Source organism: Typopeltis vanoorti, chromosome 12, assembly GCF_054136105.1.
Source record: "Typopeltis vanoorti isolate ZY-2024b chromosome 12, IOZ_Tvanoo_1.0, whole genome shotgun sequence".
Lineage (NCBI taxonomy): Eukaryota > Metazoa > Arthropoda > Arachnida > Uropygi > Thelyphonidae > Typopeltis > Typopeltis vanoorti.
In genome coordinates this window covers 34487787-34513141 of record NC_143560.1, presented here as the reverse complement: position 1 = coordinate 34513141, position 25355 = coordinate 34487787, and the positions used below count along the sequence as shown (strand labels likewise).

At 36.2% G+C, this 25355-nt stretch overlaps 1 protein-coding gene across 1 annotated transcript in view; it reads right to left on the bottom strand.

Moving 5' to 3' along the window:
- Positions 1-25355, bottom strand: part of LOC150100681 (ubiquitin carboxyl-terminal hydrolase isozyme L3-like) — a 119249-nt gene that overhangs the window by 8695 nt on the left and 85199 nt on the right. The window contains exon 9 of the mRNA XM_090401860.1: positions 19403-19541. Coding sequence (XP_090257986.1) covers positions 19449-19541 — 93 coding nt within the window. The 3' untranslated portion in view covers positions 19403-19448. The remainder of the gene's footprint in view (positions 1-19402; positions 19542-25355) is intronic.

The window sequence follows — 25355 nt, the reverse complement described above, 5'->3', positions numbered from 1 at the left end:
ATGGGATATATCGATGAAAATCAGCACAAATTAATTTAATGATGTTTGTTTAATTAATTATCGATCAATTATTAATAAAAATCAGCTAAATTAACAATTATTAATTAATACATTACAAAACAACCAAGGTGTTCGTAAAAATTTCAGGATTTGTGAAGTGTTCCGTCGTAGATAAAGTTTGGGAAACCCTGGTCTACATTATATATACCCAAAAACTTGCAACGTTCTTTCTTACATATAATAGAGTTTCTGTAATGGCAAAATATTATTAATACCAAACAGATCGTTGGTTGAATGTGCGAAGTCCGTAATGACTATAGCCCTAATTATTCTGTTTGTATTCCTATCAATGGAAGCAGATTGTTTTAATTTCCACCCGAACAGGTGATAATATTGCAGCGAGGAATTTACCCAAGAATAGCATAAGCATCTTAAGAATGATGCATTTACAATTCTTTTAACATAATATACTTGTTAATTACGAATTTCAGCTTATTGTTAAAAATGTGATGCGAGAGTTCCAAATCAGATTGCTATCTATATGGAGACCCAAATACTTGACTTTTTTGTTTGGACTAAGCTGCAGTTATAATTGTTGATATCAGTACATCTCGTTTCATGCCATTTTATGGCTATCGTGGTCTAGCTTATCTGTTAACGCGAAGTACTATATCTCGTTTTATCGGTATTAATTTTAAGCCTATTATTGCTAAAACCACTGATTTAGTTCAAAAATATGGTTAATGCGATTTTCGAGGGTCCTTCCGGTGTATACTAATGCCGTATCATCAACGAACGATATCATTTTGCCAAAAAGGTTGTATTTAATCTTCAGGATGGGTCCTAGCACAGAACCTTGCGGGATTCCGTATTTTATTATTTTTGTTGCGCCAGTGAATGTTCCGTAGCTGGTATATTGTTTTCTATTATCCAGATAGGATTTGAACCAGTCTTTGGTAACTCCTAAAGCAGTATCTAGACATTCTCAGTAGTAATAGGTCATGAAAACAATCGAACGCGTTAGATATATCAAGAAAAACGGCTGCTGTGTACATTCCTTTATTTATTCCACCATAAACCGTTTCATGGAACCCCAATAGCGCTTTTTCTGTATTGAATCCGGATCTAAACCCGTACTGATTAGATGCGTAAAAGGATGGTATTTAGATACCTATTTAATCTTTTTTTTTTTCCCCATTAGGATTTCAATAACCTTTGACACTGTGGATAGTATTGGTCTAATTTAATTTGTTACCTCCTTTGAATAGAATTTGAATTTTGCTTCAATAATAAATATTGAAGCAATATTTAAGTGTTCTATAAATTTCCCATGTTCATAAGATTTATGAATGATGTGTAAATAATTTTAACGATAATAGTTTTTCGACATTTACATGGTCATATTCCTTAACCCCCCCCCCTTTTTTTTAATCCGATTACCGCATTCTTCATGTTCATTTACTGCTTATAGATACACGGAATTCTTAATCCACGGAAGGTGACTCGCGTACTTTATCCTCTCGGTAGGATCAAAATCGCAATTACCATAGTTTGTCAAGTGGTTGTTCATTTCGTTAAGTACAACGGTGACGTCATTGCCTTCTGGGAATTCGCGTATTTTCTGCTTCGTATTGCCAATTATGTTAAACCCCATTCTTTACTTTGATTATTCATATAACAAATTTTGTTAAGAGAATGTTCTTTTGCATGCTTTATTTTTTCCTTTAAGTGTTTAGCGCAATTTTTATACTCAAGCATTAATTGTAGGGATTCTTCCTATGCTTATGAGATGAGCTTTTCTTTCGTCCTTACATTTTTAGTTCATCTGTTATCCGACGTGTGAACATCCTTTTTCACAAGGAACTCTTTTGTGATATTGCTGTGTGCCCGTTTGATCATTTGGATAAACTCATAACTGATTTGAATCTAATAGATCATTTTGAGGCAACTGATAATTTATGCGTGTCGTAATGAACGAGAAAATAACGATCAATTTCAAGTTGTTTGATCCATATTTCACTTGAGAATATCTATATATGGTTCGATTTCTGTGAAAAATAACATTAAATTATCAAAATTTGATCATAACCTAATATTTACATGCTATAAGTTGGCGTTCGCGGATGAATTTGAAGTACAGTGGTATTTCGCTAATCCGAATCTCTTTAGTCCGAACCCCCAGTAATCCGAACTGAGGTTTGAAAGAAAAAAGTTTTATTATATTGTTATTTTGTGTACTATTATTTTTATTTAATAATTATTTTAACTATTTATTTTATTATTATTACAGTATAACTACGGTGATACACAAAAAGAAGAAATTCAAAACGTGCATAGTTTGGTTAAAAATGTAAATCCGGATGTTGAAAATTCACAAACGGAATGGATTACAGGTAGAACCGAAAGTGAATTCGAAATCAAATCAGGTGCCGAAATTATACATATGACGCTACAGAATGAATTAGAAGACGATGATGAAGATAAAGAACTCGGGGGGGGGGGGGAGTAAAACATGAAGAGGCAGCTGACAGTTTTAATGTTATAGAATGAGCTAAGCAGAATGATACGCCATTCCACAAAATTTTATTGCTAATGCAGCCCCGATAAGAAGCATTTGAGCATTTTTTGTGTTAAAATAAAACAAAAAAAAATACTTATTTTCTGAAACTTTGTTGTGTACAAGAAAGTGATATTTTTTACGCAAATTAAGTTATATACTGAACTATGCAATTTTATTAAATAAGAATCTTCAACAATACATACAAACTAAATTTTTTTTACTAAAATAAACTTGTGCACTATCATTTTTTAAAGTTTTACATTGCAGTACAGCAGCTTTTTTCCCCCCTATCAGTTACTTCATTTACAGAATTAAATTGATGTACCATTAGAATCTGATTATTTTTGTCTTAAACGCAAGTTATTGTTATCTATTGGGGGAAATTCGATAATCCGAACTAGCACGGTTTTTTTTCAGTTCGAATTAGCGAGATACCACTGTAGTATCAAAAAAAAATTTTTTTTTAATGCAGAGGTTAGCTTTTTACATTTGAGAATTGCACCAAGACTTATTCATGTGCTCTCTTAAGTCCATTTAGTTTATTGTTCCAGTTATTCATAGGGTGGCATTTATATTTCACTGTCTTCTTTGACTGTGTTCGTTGAGGTCACAGGGTTTTTTTTTTTTTTTTTTTTTTTTTTTTAATCCGCATCACTTTCATGTTGTCCTTACTCATGAAAAATTTACCCGTCTCTTACCTACACATGACTGCACTACTTGCTTTTTTTTTTTTTTTTTTTACTTCGTAAAGAATTCGCTTATTTGGTAAAGTGGTCGTTTATATAGACGGGCACCGGTTTTAACTGTTCAAACTGCTGGACTGCAAAAACTAAAGTCACTTGCCTAAAAAAAAAAAAAAATTCTGACTAATCTTGCATTTCATCAATACTGTCTCAGACCACGAAGCCCGCCGATATTTCTTCTTATCCAAGATTAAAAAAAAAATAAATAAATAAAATACACTGAAAAAGATCCCAAATCACGTGTTCTACATTAGAAGTAGAACACGTCACTCTGAACAGATAGTTACAACTTAAGAATCTGCTCTCCAAATGCTAGTGGCAATTTACAATGATTCAAGCATTCAAAGTTAATGTTGGTGAATACAGCGACCAGCCTAAACAGATTAGATGTATCCTGCAATTACTGTAAAAGCTGCACCCGCTAAATAAGTAAAAAGGGAGATACATTGTCAAGTAACTTTCTTATTTTAATTCGTCATCTCAATTGTTAAAGCTTAAACTTGTTTTCATTCATTCCGGCTCTTCCTGTTCTTAGCGGCAAGTGAACAAAACCTGTTCAAGTCCCATAACGGCATACTTCGACCATGCCTTTTAAGGTAATCCGAGATTGTACATTTGAGACCAATGCTAATTGCCAATGCATCCTCTAACTATTATTAATCTATAAGATTTATTTATCATTTAAAACATAGTATATCGAACAGTACGAAGACTACGAGATTTGATTAGGAAGCATCGAACCAACTGTTTTTCCGATAAGATGCTTGCGTAAATGTCTCCAAGTATCATTTCATGTTCTGCACGTCTGGGAATCGGGAACATTCACTTGGATTTTATAATCCAAGCAACGTTATTAATGAAGTTATAAAAATCGTCAGAAGGCAACCGAAACTAATTCATTGTTTCGGTTGACCTCAATCAGTCACGCAACAGTGGGTTCATCGTTTTAAAGACGCTCAAATATGAAGTATAAGCGTCCTGAACATCAACGAGGAATGAATTAACGAAGGAGGTGCGGGTTCATTGGGAAATGACAGGGCGACGATCTGTAATCACTATGCCACGAAAATAGCCGAGTTGCAGAAGTGGAGACATCCCGGAAATATTTTTCATTCTGCTGCACGCCCAACACAACAGTTTTTTGGCCAAAGACGCGTCATCGTTTCTATTGTCGCTTGAAATGTTTCTGTGTTTTTTTTTACTTAAACTTTGTGAATTTTTTTTTTTATGCAAAAGATTTGACCATTAAGTTCAATGAATAGCATCTTGTAGCGAAAATTGAGAACTAAGATGCATCCAACAAGTGGGTACACACGCAAGATCAGCTCACGTTAAAGGAGATGGGGGATTTTGACATGGCACCAGACTTCCGATCCTCTTAAGTGTTAAATGACTAGTCACTTAACAATTTCAACAAGTTTGATTCAGAATTTTTACTGCCACTTTTATAGGGAAAAAAGGCATTCCTTTGAGTTGTACATGTGCATTTTAAAATACATACGTAAATTAGGGATTTGGGTTATTTTAATAAAAGCCACGCAGTTCAGGCCATGAATGAATGCTATTTGTAAACTGTCGCCGGGTTTATGCGTTCGCGAAACTCGAGTTCAATGGTCCACGTGTCCTTATAGTCGGAAAAAATGAAAGTCCTGCATTTAGTATTTAACCGAATATACATAATCTTTACTGGATATGCAAATATCTGAAACGGTTTGCACCACGTATTAAAAAGAATCAAAATACACCAAAGAAAACGAACGCTTAAGTATGTTGCTCAAGACACCAGTATTTCAATCTTAGTATTTAATACTTAAGATATGGTTTTATGGAAACCTTTATGCATATCAGCTATCATAATAATCACGGAAGTGCCTGTAGCGCAGTCCGTTAATCACGTCCATTTAGATACAATGTTAACCCATCTGTCTGCGATTATAGATGCCATTCCCCTGGCTAGATCTTTCGTTGTATGTTGATAAAGAGACAAGCATTTTGTCCCCATTTCCTCTGGCAAAATGAAATCTGTTCTTGTTATAAAATTTAAGGTCTTGGTCTCGCCTTCTGATTCTTTTCAAAGACAGTTTTTAGGATTAAGAACCTTGTGCCATTGGAACTAACTTTTGCATTCCTGTTAGTTCCCATTCAATTCTGAATTTTATATTTCCCTGAACATTAATGTCCAATTTGCACTTCAGCAAGGTAAGGCAGGAAGGATTAGTCCAAAGCAAAGCGTCCCTATACCCTAACACTATTGCCGCGTCATTTAAACGGACAACAGATTCTCGTAAATAACACTCGTGTCAACTGAAAGTACTATTTGACATGAGAAGAAGCAAATATCGCAATCAGTCACTCCATACAGAAAATTCTAATGGTCTTCTGCCCAATCCTATCTGACAACCCCAGGAGCTCGACATGCAGGTAATGTCAACTTTCATGCAGTATTTTCATGGAAACCGAGACTAGTATTCGGTAACCAATGTTTCGGCATAATCCTCCACTTCTATGGACGTTCTAAACTCCCTGTTGAAATACTTCACTTTTCCATCTGCTAAGATCAGCTTTTGTAACCATAATTTTTGTATAACGCCTTATGCATAAATATTTGTGTATGAAGTGAGTGTTACTGGGTTGAAGGACAAACTGTTACCTCAGTATGAGATCGGTTAACTCAACTGCTGACCAAACGTCTTCGTTGAAAGTTACGGATTTACCGAGGCTCTCGTGACCAGCATTACTCGCATAGAAAATAAAACGCAACACCAATAACTAAACAAATGTACTCCAAAAACTGAACATTTAGAAAATCGATTTAATTGGAATGAACGGATTTTTCGAAAAAGAAAAATGTCAGTTATAACGACAAGTGCAAGACTAACAGATTGTATCATTTCAAAAGTATCGCATCTCTTCAAGAGAGGAAAAAAAAACTGAAATAGACGATGGAAAGAAGAAACTGAAATGGAAGGTCGAGAATATCTATGAAGCAGGATACTTTCTTGAAACGTTTTTTTACTGAAAAAGGAACCACATCAATGCAAGTGGCGCTACTCTGATGTTAATTGGCAGAGCTTGAAAGTCCAAAAGAAACAACTTAAACCACACGCGCTGAAAGCCTAAGTGGTCAAAACATGACCATTAAAGTTTAGATCAAATGGACCGCTGCATTATTCTTCTCCCTGATGAGAAGTTCAATCTCAGCTGAGTGCTAAACTTAGTACGTCAGCAGTTTTTTTTTTTTTTTTTTTTTTTACGAAGACTATTTGCTATTTGAATGATATCCAATTTCCTGCTTTTCAAGGTGATTTCGGATTTCTATTAAAAAGGAGTTAGCCATTTGCTTCAAAGAACATTCAAAGGAAGTAGTATGACATCCTGAACAGGATGTCAGTAATACCTCCTGACATTACAGGGGGTTACTGCCATTCATACCTGAACATGCTTGGTCATTTGACAAGTGTCAGTAAAAAAAAAAAAAAAAAAAAAAGATTTTTTTTTTTTTTTTTACTGACACTTCTAATAGCTTTCCTACCAGTAGAAGTCAATTTTATCATTTTTGCTAACAGTTCATTCTCTTCTCCAAGATAAATAATACCAACAGGGCGCTATCGTGGATATGATGGCGCTATGCTGATATTGGTAAAAAGAAGAGCCATGATTGCAACACTGCCCACTGTGAAGCTGCAACAAACGACAACATCAGTGGTGATTTCGGATTTAAAGCAGCATGCCACGAATGTGCTGCCAATAGTAAACGCAAGTAGTGATCCAACGAAATAATAATAAAAACGTCTTGGGTCATGCAAAACTGAACTCTTACACTGCATATTACTGTATGTGTAATGTTCAGTGCTCATGTAATACGGAAAGTAAGCAATGTGACATCGTTTCCTGAAGATTGCCAACGAAATGGCATTTTTTTTAAATGGAGAAGTTGTATTTTTAAGGGGGTTTTTTTCCACAATTATTCCGTATACTAACGGCGAAACATTTTTAGCGTTCCTGTATACATACATTCGAATGTGCATTTTTTTTGTGTATACAAAATGTTTATCCCCTGCATATTGATGTTTGTTACTATACGTTTTTTTACTGTGCTATTATAATATAGCAGCGATTTTTATGCGTTTTGAATGCTCAGCAGTTCATGCTCTTGGATGAGCTCCATTACACGCCCATGCTTCTTAATCTAAAGTAGAGCATACTATACATAATTAATATCAATCATACAAAAAAGTCAAGATCTCTAACACGACAGTGCTGTGTATGTGTGAACTGGTCAGAAAGAAGACACGAGTAAGGTTTTTAAAGGATTGGGGGGGGGGATATTCATTAAAAACTACAGGAAAGGCTGTTCCAAAGAACACAGGAAGAGAATGAAAGGTTGAATCTATAAGTTTGGAGCTGACGCATGTACGAAGGGGGGGGTGGAAAGTTCTGATAACACCTAGAACAAAAATGATATTAAAGCAATTGATATTACTGAAATATAACCACAAGAAAGAATATATAAGGCTATAAGAACATGTTACCGTCATAACTCTGCTACTAGTAAGTTCTTTCTTGTGGTTATATCAGCTGCTTTAATATTAGTTCTAGGGGTTTATCAGAACTTTCCAGAACCCCTTGTGTGGTGAATAACCACACAAGGGGTTCTGGAAAGCAACTGTCCGTGTTCGTACATATTTAGAGGAAAGTGGTGGAATAGTGTCAGTTCAGTGGAGTAGAGTCCAAGGAAATACAGAAGCAGGACGTCTATGGGAAGATGACTGGATGGGTTATTGAGGAGGTCATCCGATAAACGAATAGCTCTTATGGATATGATCAAGCATTTTAATGGAGGTCTTGGATGTGCTATCCCAAACGTGAGAATAGTATTCTAGGATCCGGAAGATTTAGAATCGAGTGTTACGAGTTGGAAATTGTGTTAAAAATCTCCGGTGGAGAGTATTAGCGTGATTGAGTCAGGATATGCTAACGTAGATGTCAGCTCCAGAAGAGAAACTGAATCTTTATTGGCAAGTGGAAATATTAATAGAATTAAAATTCGCTAGATTGCCTTCGATCCACCACTTGAGAATAGCAAGAAGATTGGTATTTAAAATATTGGTTATAGATCCTGAAGCTCGAGTCATTTGAGCATTACAAAGTTCATGAATGAAGAGGAATGGACTGTACTATCATTAAAACTATGAATTAAATTTGACAGCGGAGAAGCTATTGATATACAGAATAAAGAGTAGGTGAGGTGAAAGCAAAGAGTCCCGGGATACTCCACTGATGGAAAAATCTGCCGAGAGAAAACAATATACCATAACAAGGAACTAGGAGGAAGTTGGTAACCGAATCAAGAATAAGAGGAACCAGAAGGAGGCTTCGTTTCCAGACCCCGCTCTGGATTTTGGCATTGTATATCATGGTGCCTCGGAAATATTCAAGAGTGTCTCCACTTTTTCATGACAAAGTTGACCACGTCTGTTTTGGAGCGAGTGATGGAATCAATGTTGGTATCACTAAATGACGAGATCTCCAAGAAGTTGAATACTTGCCCGTCAATGATTCAAATGCACCAATTTTCGAAAGAACTCAAGCACGGACAGTAGGGCAATAGACAGTTGGTTGACTTAACTTCATTTTAGAAACAGACCGAATAAGTGTTTTTAATTTGTTTGGTGGATAACAGATGAGCATGACAGGTTGGAAAGGCAATATAAAATGGGTATTTTGTTCTGGAGCACAAGCTTTGAGTACAACTGGAGGGATACTACTTGGAACCAGGGGACTTATTTGCAGAGCTATTGATTTCCCCCCCTGACATCTTAGCGAAAAATAATCAGGAGGCAGCCAGTAGTTCTCGAAACAGTGGTTGGATATCTGCCTTGATTATCTAAACAAGAGTTGGAGTAAGACGACATGTTAAAAGATCTGTCTTATCTTTAGGTGATGTTAAAAGATCAGGATGAGAAATAAGGGGAAGAATAGAAGACCTGTATCCAGCAACCTTGAACACTAATCAGAGAGCTCAGCTGCTATTTGAGTAGGAGGCCAGCTTTGCGCAATCTGGCTCTTAAAGTCTGCTTTGGATTCTTCTTAAATAGCTGTGACAAGCTGTAGTGTAAACTGAAAAAGGGAGTTGGGAGTTTAAAGCCAGTGAATGTGGATAATTTTGTTTTGTTCTGTTTAAGCACACATTTGTTGGAGAATTGGATAGGGATTGGGGAGATTGAGAGTGGAAAAAAAATTTCAGCTATCTGACTGGAGCATGTGTTTGGATCAGGAGATTCCAGTATAATTTGTCATGAGATATAACCCAACGAAAGCATATGTTCCGCTTTTTTCGGGGAGAGGATATTTTGTTTTGCAATTTTTATTGCATTTTTGATCATTTGCTTTTTGTGGTAGTTGAAACGGTGTCAATGCGGTGGAACACTGGGAAAATTTCTAGATCGGGGACATGCTGTAGGGGTGAAGGCCTTATGCACTATGTCCACAAGGGAATTGTCCAGCTCCCAGCCAAGCATATAACAGCCCTTACTGGCTGCTATACTGACTCCCTTGAAGCACTGCTTGCGAAGTAAGCGGCCGTAGGATTATTCGTCAGATCTGTTAGCCACCTAAAGAGTTACCAATAGATTCTGCAACATGTGCTAACTAACTGGCTTGCGGAAATTGCTTTATTACTGTACAAATAATGGAAGGAGGTATTAGTACCCTAGTTAATTAGGGTATAGAGTATGGTCAGTAAGAGTATCAACTGAGCCGCATTTGCGAAGAAAGGAATGGGACAGAAACCGATCACACTGCTCTGGAGACGAAACATGGCACTTTGATAACATACAAGAATGCATTAAGATGAGTATGCAACAAATACTAAGATTTGTTCTTGTTTATTTTTATATTGCCAGAAAATATAAAAAAGGCACCTACATACTGTATATACTTACTGTTATAAGTGTATATGAACTGTATCATATACACTCAAAAAATAGGCTGTATGCATCGCATTTAAAAACGATAAGCTGTTGATGAAAACTGGATATTCAGCAACAATCGATATTAGGACCCAGAGTTTCCTAACACCGCCAATATCTCCTCCACCACAACCGTTCCCTCTGTGAAGTGGGACCGTCTTTCTGCCTTTTAATGATATTTTGAGATGCTCGTGTCGATTTCAAAAACTATGCCACCCACAGAATGCTGTGCAGACATCGAAGGCTGAATCATTAAAGGACAAAGCTGACCATTGTATTATGAATAAGCAAGTAAGCACTTTTACTTTTGAGTGTTCACTAGTGCAAGTTCAATAATGATCCAGCAAAGGGAGGACATCATTGCGGTTCTAATTCATTGTTATGTACTTTGTTGCATTCTCTACAGCCGCACTTTTTAATACAATATTTCAAAATAACGGCGAATTCAGTAGCTTGACAGTGTCTTTTGCAGGTGAAAATGTTCAACCGGATGATACGCAAGTCATCATCCGACAGTCACCGACTGTTACAATCTTACCGTTTATTATGGAAGAAGTTCAGGCTAATGTGCAAAAAGGTCAACTTATTTAAGTTGCATGTCTAACATTATTGAAGTACGCGGCAGGAGGCTACTAATCTCATGGAGAATGTAAAATCTGGTATTTTATATTGCAGCTAAAATAAACAATTAATTCTTTGTATACTTATACACTGATAAGATTTTAAAATATAATGCATAGATTTTAATATCTAATAGAAATTAAGTGCTATTAAGAAAGATACCTTAACTAGTATAAAATTCCGCTGGAGAAACGTTAAATTAGACGTTATCGTTGTGGGTAGCCCAAAATTCTAGTTTGCTAAGTAGAATATAGCCTAATATATCCCCATTCGAAACAAATTAGTTGCAAAGATAGAATTTGGGCTTTTGGTGTATTGCGGTTGCCTGTCATTTGGCGCCGGGAAAACTGCTGAACTTGTTTCGTTCAATCGAATATCAGGATCGCTTACTATATTGAAAAGCATCACGTATAAAGAAACATTCATATAAGATATGACCACTGTAGATAATTTAGCAAAAAAGAACTGTTTGACTAGAGAATGTTTACAATAACTAAGGAGTGCGTTTCATTTTTTATTTTATTAACAGCTTGTAACTTCCCTAGTGCTGGGTAAAGGAAGAAACGGTGAGAAATTATTTTCTCACCGTTTCTTTCGAATTGCAGACTTGACAAGTTGTCTGTTGTTCCGATGCCAGGAAGTTTAAAAAATCATTTTCACTATTAAGAAAAAAAAAATGCTGGATTCACTGTGCTAGTCACACATGACTGGTCACTAACCAACGAGAAAGTAGCCTTCAGTACTTCCTAATTATGTAGTTTTTACGCAGTTGTAGCTTTTGTACCAATGAAAATGCAAGGGGGTGGAGTAATGTGCCCAAGAGCAACCTGAAAGAGGAAACTTGTATACAAACTGACTTTTCTGAGTGAGTACGACAGTTTTCCTAGTTCATAAGGTGAGCAAAGAATATCACTACCGATCTACTCGATATTTCCCTGCAGCCAAGGCATAAAATAAGTTGTCTAACGTATTATTTACGCAAGATTCATCGTGTAGTGGCGATTGCAGAAAGCGAAGACAAGAAAATATAGAGAGCAGGAATATTTGCAGAAATGTAAATGTTAAAACAAAGAATGCAAGAAGGCTCAACTGAAAATTGTTAAGCGCATGGAATAGCAAATTTTGAAAAAAAAAAAAAAAAAAAGAGGACGAAACAGTGAATTTAACTTCAAAAATGAACCAATAAAACCTGTGAGTTTTTAGTTTAATCGGCTTGTGTAACCCGTTACACGTATTACATTTAGAACCTTTCGTGGGTGAAATTCAAACATTGAATTATGGCCGACTCAAGACAAATAAGAAGGTTCAAAAAGGGTAGTAAAACATGTCCATATATACAATAAAATAAAATGATTTTTCTTAAATTTGAGATGGTGAAAGACGTACGAATTATGTTGGTGGTGAGAACGCAGTGTTAAAATTTATTCTTGGCGTTGCTATTAAATCTTAACACGTCGAAATTTTTCGTCTGAACCAGACTGGAATATAGATCTGAAACCAAAAGTTCAGGACAAGAGATCTGTTGCGCTATATTTGGAAAACCGAGCCCGGTTTCGGATGGTCGCTATAATGCAATTAGGTTAAATGTACAAACTAATTTTCGAACAAATAAAGCATTCGTTCTGTCAAAACAGATGTTTTTTTAAAACACAAACGGATTATAACCAAATATATAATTTAGCTATAAAACCATTTTTAGAAATACAACTGTCCAAGCTTTTCGGGACTGTTCTGAGTACCTCCGTAAACATGAGTTACCACTGTACATTCCATTCTTACTATAACAAATCCGTAGGGACCACAGGAGTCGTTTATAGCAGACAGATTGCTAAGGTGAATTTTCTTTAGGAAAGCACAAGTGTACCCTTTTTTTTTTTTTAATAGTGAACGAGTTGGATATAATAGTATTTACTATAATGACAATCGACTGTACAGATTACTATTCACTTCGATCAACTTACGTACTCTCCACAGTCAACTTCATGTCAATATTTCAAAATAAAATGCAGTGACCAGGCCTCTGAACACATCTCAGAGCAGCGTTCTCCAAGGTGTTCAGCGGCCCGGTATGGGTCACTGGGAAAAAAAAAATTACTGGTCCTCGAAAAACATGACAATTCAAATATACCACGTGCGCTTCCGGGGGGGGGGGGGAATGTGCCACGTGCTACTATTTATTCAAGTAACAATTAGGCAATGGACCTCGACAGTGTTTGTATAACAGAAGATACGAGTAAAAAAAAAAACGTATGTTTCACTATTACATGTTTTAATTTAATTCAGCAAACTAGGTACTGTATATACATGCAAATACGTATACAGAAATTACGAGAAAGAAACGTCCTCACTTACGTATTTGGAAAACGAAACATTTCTTAAATAATACAAAGTTAGCGAAAATTGGAAATGTACTTGCAATATCCAATTTTGTCTGCATCAAGTTTTGATTCAGACAAAATTAGGATTTTAATTAAAAATTGACATTATACAAAAGACATTTTCGCCATCAAACCTGCCCTTTTCGCACAACTCAAACCTATTGTACTAAAGGTTCGCTCACTTTTCAGGGATGGGAGATTTGAGTCAAGATGTATACTTGATCTTGTCCTTACTCGCTTCAGGAGAGCTTCATTTTGAAATCGAAAATAAAGTTTCCTTCGGAGAGGAATGCCTTCAGTTCAAAACATTGGCATTTTTTCATACTCAAATGCTTTGCAAATACCAATGTCAAAGAAGTTTTTATTTCTCTTCAGTTAAAAGTATTGGGCTGTATTTATGCGGTAATGAATGAATAATCCGTTGTATAATATACGCACACAGATTATAAATCAAATGTTAAAAGCGGTCAGCAAAGTCCTCTCGGCATGTGCATGTCATGAAGTTTAAAATTATTTAACTACAAGTGTCCCAAAGATTATTTTGAGGGGGTGAAAACCTGCTTTCTAGTGGTTAAATCCTATAATTTCCAAAGAAATCGAATAAGGTATCACACTAGGGGGATTTTAAACCTAGAACTCGCCGCCAAAATAGGCAAAACTGCTATCATGTAAGCCAGAGAAGCTACATATTTCATGAACGGGATGAGAAAGGAGGAAGAGAGAAAATGTGGTAGAAGTTTCCTGAATATGAAGCTTGTAATGCAGAGATATATGAAACATTAAGGGTTGAATGGCATTTACTAATCTGTATTCCAAGTGGCACAGAAAAGGCTCCAAGATCAAGGTTAAGGAGACCACATTGATAACGTGGTCTTCCTTAAATTTATTCTTAGTTCCATGATTTTTCCGATATCGGCGCTGGTAGAAATGATCACTCATATTTTGATGTGGACATCTGGCAAACAACCTGGTGCTATATTAGGAAGTGATCGCCAACACTCCTGGTGTTTGTGACTTTAACTTTCCTCCTCGCACTGCCATCGCTTAAGTAGGTTACATTTGTCATGAATCAAGCGTCCGGCTGACACTTCCTTACCTTTCTCACGCGTTCATTGAGAAAGAGTTAATCCCATTTCCTACTTAGAAGGGTCAGAAAAGGGGAGGAAAAGCAGCAAAAGGGGGAACTAAACAAGTGGACTGTTAGCTCAAGTATTCTTAATCTGCGTAGATCCTCTCAAGGCAATCCTAAAGAATGAAAGAAAAGCGGCTTTATTTCTGGAGAGAGCATTCAGAGACAAAAAGTGCACGAACGCACAGATCCTCAATCTCTAACCCCTGGGTCTTCTCCGTCCTTCGTATCCAAGCAGACAAACAGGGGTAGCCAAAAATGACAATTTTTACTTCCATCCGTCAAAAGCGATTCACTTATCTCTTCGTTACAGTTTCTTTTCCAAACCTCTTGACAGACAAGAGGAAAAAAAAAAGGGGGGAGAGAATGTCGGCACCTAGACCCCTTTGCGGTTTGTCAACACCCTTTGATCAGACTGCACGCTTCACTGACAGCGAACTTTTTTTTTTTTTTTCCCCTGCCACAATAACAAAAATCTGTTGCCAACAGACGAACAAATAAAACCAAAGAGAATCGTGGGGAGACGCGTTTGAAAACCCCGTTCTCTGCTTTCCCCGGGGAGGAAAGGGTCGTTTAGTAAGTACTTTAAAATAACTTGGCCCGATCAAGTTTCGGAGAAACGGAGGTACAAAAATTGGATTTTCAGCACGCGCACGGCCAGGGGTCAAAGGGTATTAGATGTGCATAGACTTTCCGACAGATGTGAGCGAGAAGCGTGACAAAGCCAATCTGTACACGAGTAAAGAAAAAAAAAAAAAACCAAAAAGGAATATAGTTTATCTATGATTGGGACTTTTTTTAATTTTAAACATTCGTATTAAGAAATGGTCCCAGCTCAACAACCCAACGGTAGGCCAATTTTTTTTAAACAAAATTAAAGTTAGAAATCTTGGTGTGGGCTGCTTAAAATAAAGCCATTTTATCAGCGCAGTAACTAAACACCGACCGAATCAGCTAGAGTTCGTGCATACCCCTGTTGCAAAAAAATTGACAACTTTGCCGACAAAAACATGTCTGATCCAGTTATTCATCTTTCAGCAAGCATATCTGCAATTAAAATATGCAAAATTTGAGTCTGATTTCCGTGTTAGATCATGCGTATCTTAACATGTTTAAGTAGGCTGCGAATTCATGGAAAAGTGGAAAAAAATACAGAGCTTTAGAACGGGAACTAAGGAAATGCACAACGCCAATGATGTTGCAAACGAATTCAAGTTGATGGGTTATGGTGATCAATTTCTGCACAGGCAACCCTAACAGGAATATCTTTGCATGTAAGTAGTGGATTATCAGTATTCAGGGAGGATTCTTATTCTTCAAATGACCGTTAAAAAATGCCAACGGTTAAACACTGAAAACATACTACACAATCTCCATATTCTTGAAAATCCTTAGGAAAACTCATTAGTGAACGAACATACCGGAACGCTGAGCGGTCTTCTGTACTTAACTATTCATACAATGTCGGCTATCACAGCTTGAAGTGAAGTTGGCCAAGGACAGGTCTAATTAATGCACTTCAAGTAGAATAACGAAGTGCCTCACCAAGTATCTCAAACACTAGAATGAGACACCATTATAGATCTAAATTCGCTTGAGACAATTAAAATACGAGCTGCAATGAAGATGTGATCTCACTATGTGCAAAAAAATTGATCGCGTTTGGTACCGAGCTATCTACTACTTAGCTGATTTCGGTTTTTCAGTCATTACTTTTTAACCAACTGTTGGATCCTAGTAAGTCCCTCATTCCCCCCTCCACACACACCGAACAAGAAAGCTACTTAAGTACAACATCTGCGGTCTCCTGTTTACAAGGGTTACGACCCGACCGCACATGTTAGAATGTTCTGGTCAACGAACAAATAATGCAGTATGAAAGCCAGCATATTAACTGCCCATGCCAAGCCTCCAAAACTCGCAAGACGAAAGGCGAACAATAACCTTCCAACACCATCGGCTCTACCTGGGTGGGCATGGCAGATGGAAGACTGAACTGCGACAAACTTGACCTAAATAACCCACTGGAACGATTATATCAATCAAACAAGACATTTAATACACAGCCAAAATATGGAGACAGAGAACGTGATTTTTTCTCTACGAATGTATACAAGTGAAATATCCATTAAGTACACTTTTGTTTAAAATTAGAAGGCCAGTTTTTATGGTAATAACGATAATATGCCAGAAAGAAAAAAGTAAAACAAAAATAATTCCACTCTTCGTGTTAAGTGAACATTGGGGTTTACTTCAACATTTTTCAAGAAGCAAAACATACCTATCTTTGTTATTTTTAATTGAATTTCTGCAGCGTAGCGTACACTAAAGCAGAACTCTAGATTTCTATTTTAAATTCGCAAACTAGCATACCAAAACTCACTTATTCCGATGCCGCACTTAATAGAAAATAAAAGGTCTTGACACCCATTCATTTAAATGGCAACTCAGTGCATCTGCTTAGATGGAATGCGGTATGCTACGACTGGCTTGAAATGTGAATGTTCATTCTGGAGGATGGCAGCAAGCTACGGGTGGTGAACCCTTCCTACTTAGCGTACGTGATCAGCAGTCCTGTTTCAATGAACGCGTGGGAACTTCCTGATAGCCCTGACCTGTTAGAAATGATCGATGAGGTAACGGATTTGTGTCTTTCTTTTTCCAACGTTGGCGCGTATTTGATAAAATCCTTACGGATATACAAGTACGAGAATTAAGGGAACTTAAAAAAAGGGGTATGGGATATGTGTGTATTCACAAGTGATTATATGAACGCCATAACCTCCGAATCAGTGACCTCTTGGCGCAAGTCATGTATGAAGCACTCATACAGACCGAACAGCAAGATATTTGGGACAATCAGGATGCTACAGTTTAACTCTAGTTTTCGTGACATTCACACCAGAAGAAATAATCCAAAACACACGAGACCTCTAACCTATCTTTATAAAAATGCAGTAGACTTTAAACGAAAACACTTTATCCTTCTGAGGAAAAAAGTTATGGGAATTGCAATTATTCCTCTTAATCATTTGTTACTGCGAGCAGAATTAGTTATAAACATTTCTCATAAATAAATGAGAAATGCAGCCCAGCTTTGTAGATATGACCAGCAAAATGAGGAAGTTAAATGTTATGCAGGTTGAATTATTTTTGTAGAAGATGATAGTGGAGCTTTTATCCAGTGCTTTATGTTGGAAGTGGCACAGATTTAAAAACAAAATACTGCGCCAAGGATGAATTCAGCAATCAAAGCTAAAGACAATTTTTTTCGAAATGGGTTAGATGTGTGCAAAACAAACGAGTCCACATGTCCGTAAATCTAGTATATTTTCAAAAGGTCACCTTTTGAAAATATACCGTTTTGAAACATTTTCACCCTGTTGAAAACCATTTTCAACAGGGTGAAAAAGTTACGCTTGCCGACAAAACCACACGATTGTGATTTTCAGCGAGAACTCGAGAGAAAGAAAACTTCCCAGAGCGTTTATGAATTGCAAAGCTATCCAAATGAAGTTAACCCGTAATTTTTTTCTTAATTTTCATAACCCGTTTTGATTTCTTTAATTTATTTAACCGCTATCTCCATAGATTTTAAGGGATCTTAAAAATGGGTAGGGTATGTGTGTTTTCAACAAGTTGAAAATAGATTGATTATCCAGAACATTTAGATTTTTACCACTTCCATAGAAGTAGCAGTCAAAATTCTAAAACAATATTCTGTATTAATCGTGGATCTAAAAGTAGCATGCTGCACTCTTACTAGAGGTAGGAGAGAAAAGAGAAGCAACACTGTCAAAACTTCAGTATAAAAAAAAAAAATCAATATTAGATTTTGAACACTAAGTTCTTTTAATACTAAATAGATAAAAGTATAAATATCTAAATTAATGCATTCATGAGAAAGGGACTTTTTCCTGAAATTCTTCCAACTCATGTTAAAATAGGTACATTGATCTTAAAAATATATGTACAAATTATTTCGCTAATTAAAATCCCAGGCAATCCGTGAAAAATCTACTGGCAGTTCTGGATGCTGACCATGGTCAGCCATTTAGGATTCCGTATGGGGAACCTTTAAAATATGAATTTCACCTAGAATAGTTAAACTTATCGCACAGCAGTATCGTTACTGGAATAAGAAATTTGGGAACCCTGACATCGAGGTTAAATACCGAACTTTTTCGAGAATGTTCAGATCTTCGAGTAAGTACTGGTAGTCCACAATGAAATTCATCCAGTATGATCTACAGAATGTTTTTGCCATTCTCTCAAGTGTAAAAAACAACTGAGGACTGTCTGGAAGTACAAAAGGTCGGTAAGGACAGTTTCATGGTTCAAATTAACTGGATTAGAATTAAAGATTTTAAGAACAGTTCTCTAAACGTCGAAGCAGTCCATATATTTGAAGAAATTCGGGAATTTGTAGAGGATGTAGACGTTGAGGATTAGTATCTAAAAAACTCAGGGATAGCTCAAATGCTGGAAAGCTACATATTTTTCAGAGAAGAGTAATTCAAAAGAAATCTGAGGTTGTAGGTGGTATTGAAATCAAGATCAGGTATAGAAAAATGTTAAAATTTGAGATGAAGTAGAGGCTCTGGAAAGAATGAAGTCTAACAAATTAGCATTAAAATGGATGAAATATTATTTACGTCTTTAGAGGACTTTAAATTCTGCAGGCTTTTGAAATGAATGCAGAAAGCTAAATGAACGCTAAAGTTTTCCCAATATTGGGAGGGAAACATGATGGTTGCTCAAGAGGCAACCCTATGTGTCACATCTAGTTAAATGCCTCAGGGATGTTTAAAGCAAATGGAATTTCATCAAAACTATCTACATGTAGGCGATATGAGCAACTTTCTGAACAGTTGAGGTGGAATCCAATTTGATAGTAATTGATGGCAGACTTCCGGGTGTACATGCTGTCAATAGCTCCTTTCCTATATTTGCTTAATTTATTTTAATAAATAACGTCTTTAGAATGAAGGATGCCTTACCAATCAATGCAAAGCACTAAATTGTTAGTGATGAGAGCAGCATCATTCAATTGTCGGGAACTGCAACGATAGCTACAACAGTGAACTTGACGTTGTCAGGGTCGCGCTCGATGAACTTCTTGCAGACGTTTGCTGCATCCTGAAAAGAAACAACAGGACAATATTTAGAATTAAAGCAAGGGTGTGAGACAGATTTAACAGAAAAACTGAATGCGTTACGAAATCCTGTTAATACAGTTTGATACTTGAGTTAGATTATAACAATCATTGGACTGTCTTTCAAATGATAGCTTAATCCAGATGACGTATGGTTAAAAGCTACGGCAAAACTTTGTAATACAGAACGTTTATTCCTGTTCAAAGCAATGTCTGCTAATAAGAGTAGTTCGGCTACGAAACCCAGTGCCACAAACTAGGCAGGTGCAACGATTGCACAGCGGGCCTGAAATTGGGTATCAAAATATAATCAGTATTATATTTCGATTTTCAAATTTTACCGCCGTGGGGGCGGATTTCGTAACATTTTTAGTTAAAGTTTAAAATTAAACGATTTCTATCATATGTTTTTTTTTTTTTTTTAATTTTCCAAAAAAAAAAAAGGGGGGAAATAAAATCTTGCCCAGGGCCATGAAAAGCTAGTTACGGCACTGTCGAAATCCACTTAGTCGAAGTGTTTATAATTAAAATGAATGGAAATGAAATGTTCCGAGTATTAATTTCCATTGCCTATTATTGAGTTGAACAAGTGGCAAAAAGGACACAAAATATTCAGTGGAGCATCAAGTGATGTGCACGATTTCCAGCAATTTCATAACCCAATATTGGGTACTGGTTGCTTTCCTTTTAATAAAAATTTTATTTTTTGGTATTGGAAGTATTTCGTATAAAGCTACATAAGTGAATTTGGCTTCAACTTTCTCTTTGGATTTGTTAAGGTAGCAAATATACTGGAACTCCCCCCCCCATCCATTCATTCAATAAATGTCAGGTATACATCTGCCATGCTTAAGTTCTCGCGATCATGCAAACAAATACAATTCGAAAGTCAAGATAGGCAGAAGCTTAAAATATAAGCTGCAGTGTAAAGCTATGTACTGCTTAAGATTCTTTAATAAATACAAAGTATTTGCTATTTATGGTTTAAGTAACAGCTTTAGGGTTTTTACCCACCACAAATTACTCAAACACGAGGTTTCAAAATTTATTGATGCATGTATGGACAAGTCTGTCTACCCTGGAAATTTTAAATTTGACACCCATTTTAACTTCACGCACCCCCGCCAATCAAAATATGCAGCACCCAAAACTGCTCATGTCACTAAAACGATATACTAATTACTCATAACTAATAAAGTACCTTTCCGAGCAGCACTTGGTCCTTCAGAAGTTGTTCCATTTACTAACTCAAATGCAGTTCTTCACGAGTACTTCACAGAAGAATTTTTCCTTATTAAATCCGAAGGCTATTTTGTACATTTCCGCCATATGCGTCTGTCGCCTTCTAGGCGTAATTAATACACCTTTTGTCAAGTCGAGTCATGGGAAAATAAAACCCTTAATTTTCTCCTGGCCTTCAATTGGTACTCGAGTCGACTAGAATATTAATTCTAGTCTCTTTAAGATTGCAAAAAGAAAAGGAAGGGAAATTAGAAATGCATGCAAGTCGCAAAGTAGGTTGCATACTAATTTGAAGAAATTATCTGACACTAAACAAAAACGATAAAATATTCGATTGAATATTAAAAAACAATTCCACGTTTCAAAAGATGTTTCGAACTTTTTTTTTTAAAAAAGTAGTGTTTCATTAAATAGAATGTAAAGAACAGAACAATTTAGATTCAAGATTTTATTTCTGTGAAAGGAGTAAGCACCAGCGTCTCGAATAAAGTATACCAAAAGCCTCAAGTTATAGCGACTCAGTTAAAGATGAAGTTTAAAGGGCACTAGCTAACTTAGCACTAAAGATCAAATGTAGCAGGCTGTCTGCATATTTGCATTCTTCAGCTAAACATGGCTATTTGTCAAAGCTCAACTTAGTGCTAAATTGAAAGACATCGGGGAAATAAATATTTTTTTAAGATTCAATCTTAAAGATATTCGAATATTTTAAGTAGGCTAAAGAATAAGACTTCAATATGTATGCAAAGGACGGAAGGATACCAACTCGCATCCTTCCATTCTAAATTTAATTCCCGATTGCGCTGGAGATGCTCGAGCATCTCCAGCTCGAGATTCTTATTTTGAAAAGAGAACGCGCAAAAGCAAAATTTGTCGTAATAACTCTCGTTCTTATTAATTACTAATCAAAAAGTGTTTATTTTCTTTTTAAAGATTTATTGCTTGAAAAATAGTCAAAATTATATCTACGAGCGGTAATAAACTCGGGATGTGAAAACTAAAATTTTAAACATCCTTCGGCCGTATGGAAAATTTATGCTAATTAGATATTATAAGACAATAAGAAGCGAAAGTGCAATTAAATTTTCTAGCAATTTTTTTTCCCTTTCTTCTGAAGGTGCAAGATTTTGCCTTTACACATAGACGGAGAACGAGAAGAAAAACTTATTACACATACGTATTTATCCCTCCTTTGTCTGAATACAGAAATCGATATTCACTGTAAACTTGGACTTATATTGGCTTTATTAGTTGACCAGAGATTTTGAAAAATATATGCAATTCTCTACAAGTTTCACCAATGGTTTTGTCTGGCTTCTTCAGGACATGTGTAACGGTACAAGGAACTCAACGTTTGCTAGTAAAAAAAGAAGAATGGAGTGACGCTGAAATAAATTAAACCCTTAGGGTTTAATTTATTTCACTGTCACATCTACAAGAGTACACAAAGTAAAATTTTATGGTAGAATGCAAGGTCTTATTTCAAAGATAATTTCGACGATTTATGAATATTTGTATTAAAAAGTTAAAGAAAATTAAATGCCATAACGTGAGAAAATTTTTACGGCCGCGCTCTATTGATTTCAGGAATGGATATTTTCAGCTTTTTTTTTTTTTTTTGAATCGATTTGTTTCGCAAATTAGCATTCACATCGCGCAACAGCTTAACATGAAAGCCTGAATACATTTGTCTCGGAACAAATGTTAAATCAGTATGCTTCAGATTCAGGACGTTCTTACAAATTTGAGAACTACGATAATGGTTACATTTCGTGAAAATCAATATAAACAAACGAGAATATATTGCGTTTTCGTGCGATATGAATTTGATTAATTGCAAAAACAAAATTTAATTCAAACACGTTTGCCGATTATCTGATGCTCAATCTTTTCCCTCTTATTAAAAACTGAATGGATATTTACGATATCGTTTTAAGATTTCAGTTAAGATTACTATGTTAAAAAGGTTATTAAGTATACCTGAAAGCGACATGAACTTTTTACATTCGTTCAGTTACTAATTACAAGGATCAGAAGATCATTTCTTTTGATACATATTGAAGCTAGCAGTTTATTCATATGGAGTTTCCTCCCTTTTCTCCCCCGTCCCTAGTGGGGCGAGTTGAGCCTCCTCATGGGGGGGGTTAAGTATTTATGGCTGTAGATCCGTGTGGGGCCAGTTTGCCATGCGGGATGAAAAACCTCAGATAAACTGGGGGGGGGGGGACCCTGCTGTCCACGCCCAAAACCGGCTAACTTGGTTAGGGCTGAGGAAGAGCCTTAAGCTCCTCACGTCGGCGATGGGAATCGAACCCAGGAGTATGATTGCGAAGTGCATAGCCACTTGGCTAACCGCGCGGACGAAGCTAGCAGTGATTGCTCAATAGCGATAGTGCACAAAAGGAAACGATTCCGAATTAAGGCCTTAGCAGTATGATGAAATCAATTCAAAAATAACAAGCAACTATAAAGGTATACATCACCGAACAGAGAAAAATGAGCTGAGTAGATTGTTGGTTACAGAATTTAAGACGAAAATTGGTCGTGAAAGTCTGCTATTGATTGTATGAATTCTTTCCCCTTGCCAATGCTTCAATAGTGCAAGTAGACCAATATATCCTTGTTTTAAAAAGACCTAGCTTCAGTTCAAAACTTGTCAAGGACGCGAGGAATTTCCGAGAAGGTATTCTCGGAAATTTGGACGTTACCATCCACAACAAGAGGAACACTGCGAAGAACGTTCGTAACAGACACAGAAGACCGGAGACAATCTCAGTAAATAGATGCAGAAATCTAAATTGGCTGTGTAATAATCTCTTTCCCTTGTGCCATAAATTTTTTAATGGTTGAACTTTATAATGCTTGGATTATAAGCTGATCAGTACGACTCCATTGACTGTTTGCCTACATACACATTATGTTGCGAACCTCTTCATTTTGCAGTGGTGCTAATTTTTCACAAGAACGCAGGACATCGATGTCTAACATTTCGCGAATCCCAAATTTACTCTTTTCAAAGGTCGCATGTGTTTTAGTCACAAAGCAGCACTATGAACATACAGTAAGCCACTCACAGCAATATCTTCCTGTGTAAGCCAGACTTAAGGACATTGAAAATTTTACTATTCGTCCTAAATGGAGAGAGAGAGAGAGATGCATATTCTAGTGTATTCACAAGATTGTCATCATCAAGAGCAATCTTAAATATTCATATTTTCTAAAACTGGCGCAAACAGACATGGGTTTCTTAGATCTCGCCAGAAAAAAAACTGATAGACATAATACAAGGATCTCAGCCTTCGTTCTATAATTCTAAAACAAAGACATTTCTTAGTGAACGTCTTTCACAAGAAGTATAATTTGAATGTTGCATAATATAAAATTAATAAAATTAACTAGAAAAAGAAGTCTCAAATTTCGAAGTATTACATTTTGAATTTGCAGAACTATTAAAAAAAGGTATCTGTAGCGGAAATTTTACCTCACCTTTTCTAATGTAACATTAATGGCAGATCGCGTTAGTTACGCAGTAGCATTCTAGGTGCCTATCCAGGTTGTTAACGGTCCAATGGCATTGAGAGGTAGAAATGGGTATTTTTGACATCATGCCATTTTCAGTTTATAAGTGAAAAGACAACTAATTACTTAATTGAGGGGAACAAGAAGTGACTTAGGTAGAAAAGGCCACAAACATCCGAAAGTTAGATTCCCCCCCTAAAAAAAAAGTTGCTGTTTGGAATACCAAAGCCAGAAAACTGCCCTGGTCTGGTGCTTAGGTTTAGAAGCATATAAAAATTAATTCAAATATTAAATTATCTAAACACCAGTCGGATTTCCGAATTTCATGTTAAGCGAAACTGATGACGATAATATGCTTAAAATGGGTAATGTTCAATGGACGAAGTAAATTAATATGCACAATTATGACAGTAAAATTTGGAGATCGGAATGAAGTTTTGGAACACCTACGCATGACCCTCACAGGTGAACACAGTATGACTTTCTTTGCGGAAGAAAAAAAATACATGTCAGCTTGAACACTTTCCCTTCCCACCGAAACGAAGACAATGAATGAGAAAATGCAACTGTTGTGTTCAACAAAAGGGTGTACCACCTCATTACTCTTTAAGATTCGCTGTGCACCGTCTTCTAATCGATAGACCAATAATTGCTTAAAGCACGTCTTGTAATATTACTTTATGTTTTCCTCCTGTATGTGAAAAAGACATTTACACAGAGAAAATATGATTCGACTCTCTTGTAGGAAGAGAGTCGAACGTATGTTGCAGGGGTAATAGCTAACCAACGAATTCATAGGACCGAAGAGGTGGAGTACTACTTGGATATTTGAGGATAGTGCTTGCCCGATATCCATTAAGATCTATAATTAAATTTGGAATCTGCACATTTAATTAACAAATGCTTTGTGTCCCCACAAGGAACACTTCAGTTTTTTTTTTTAAATGCAAATCCTATTCACAAAGGGTGTACACATTTACAACATTCAGTATCATACCAAACAAAAAAAAAAAAATGCGATTTTTTTTTTTTTTTT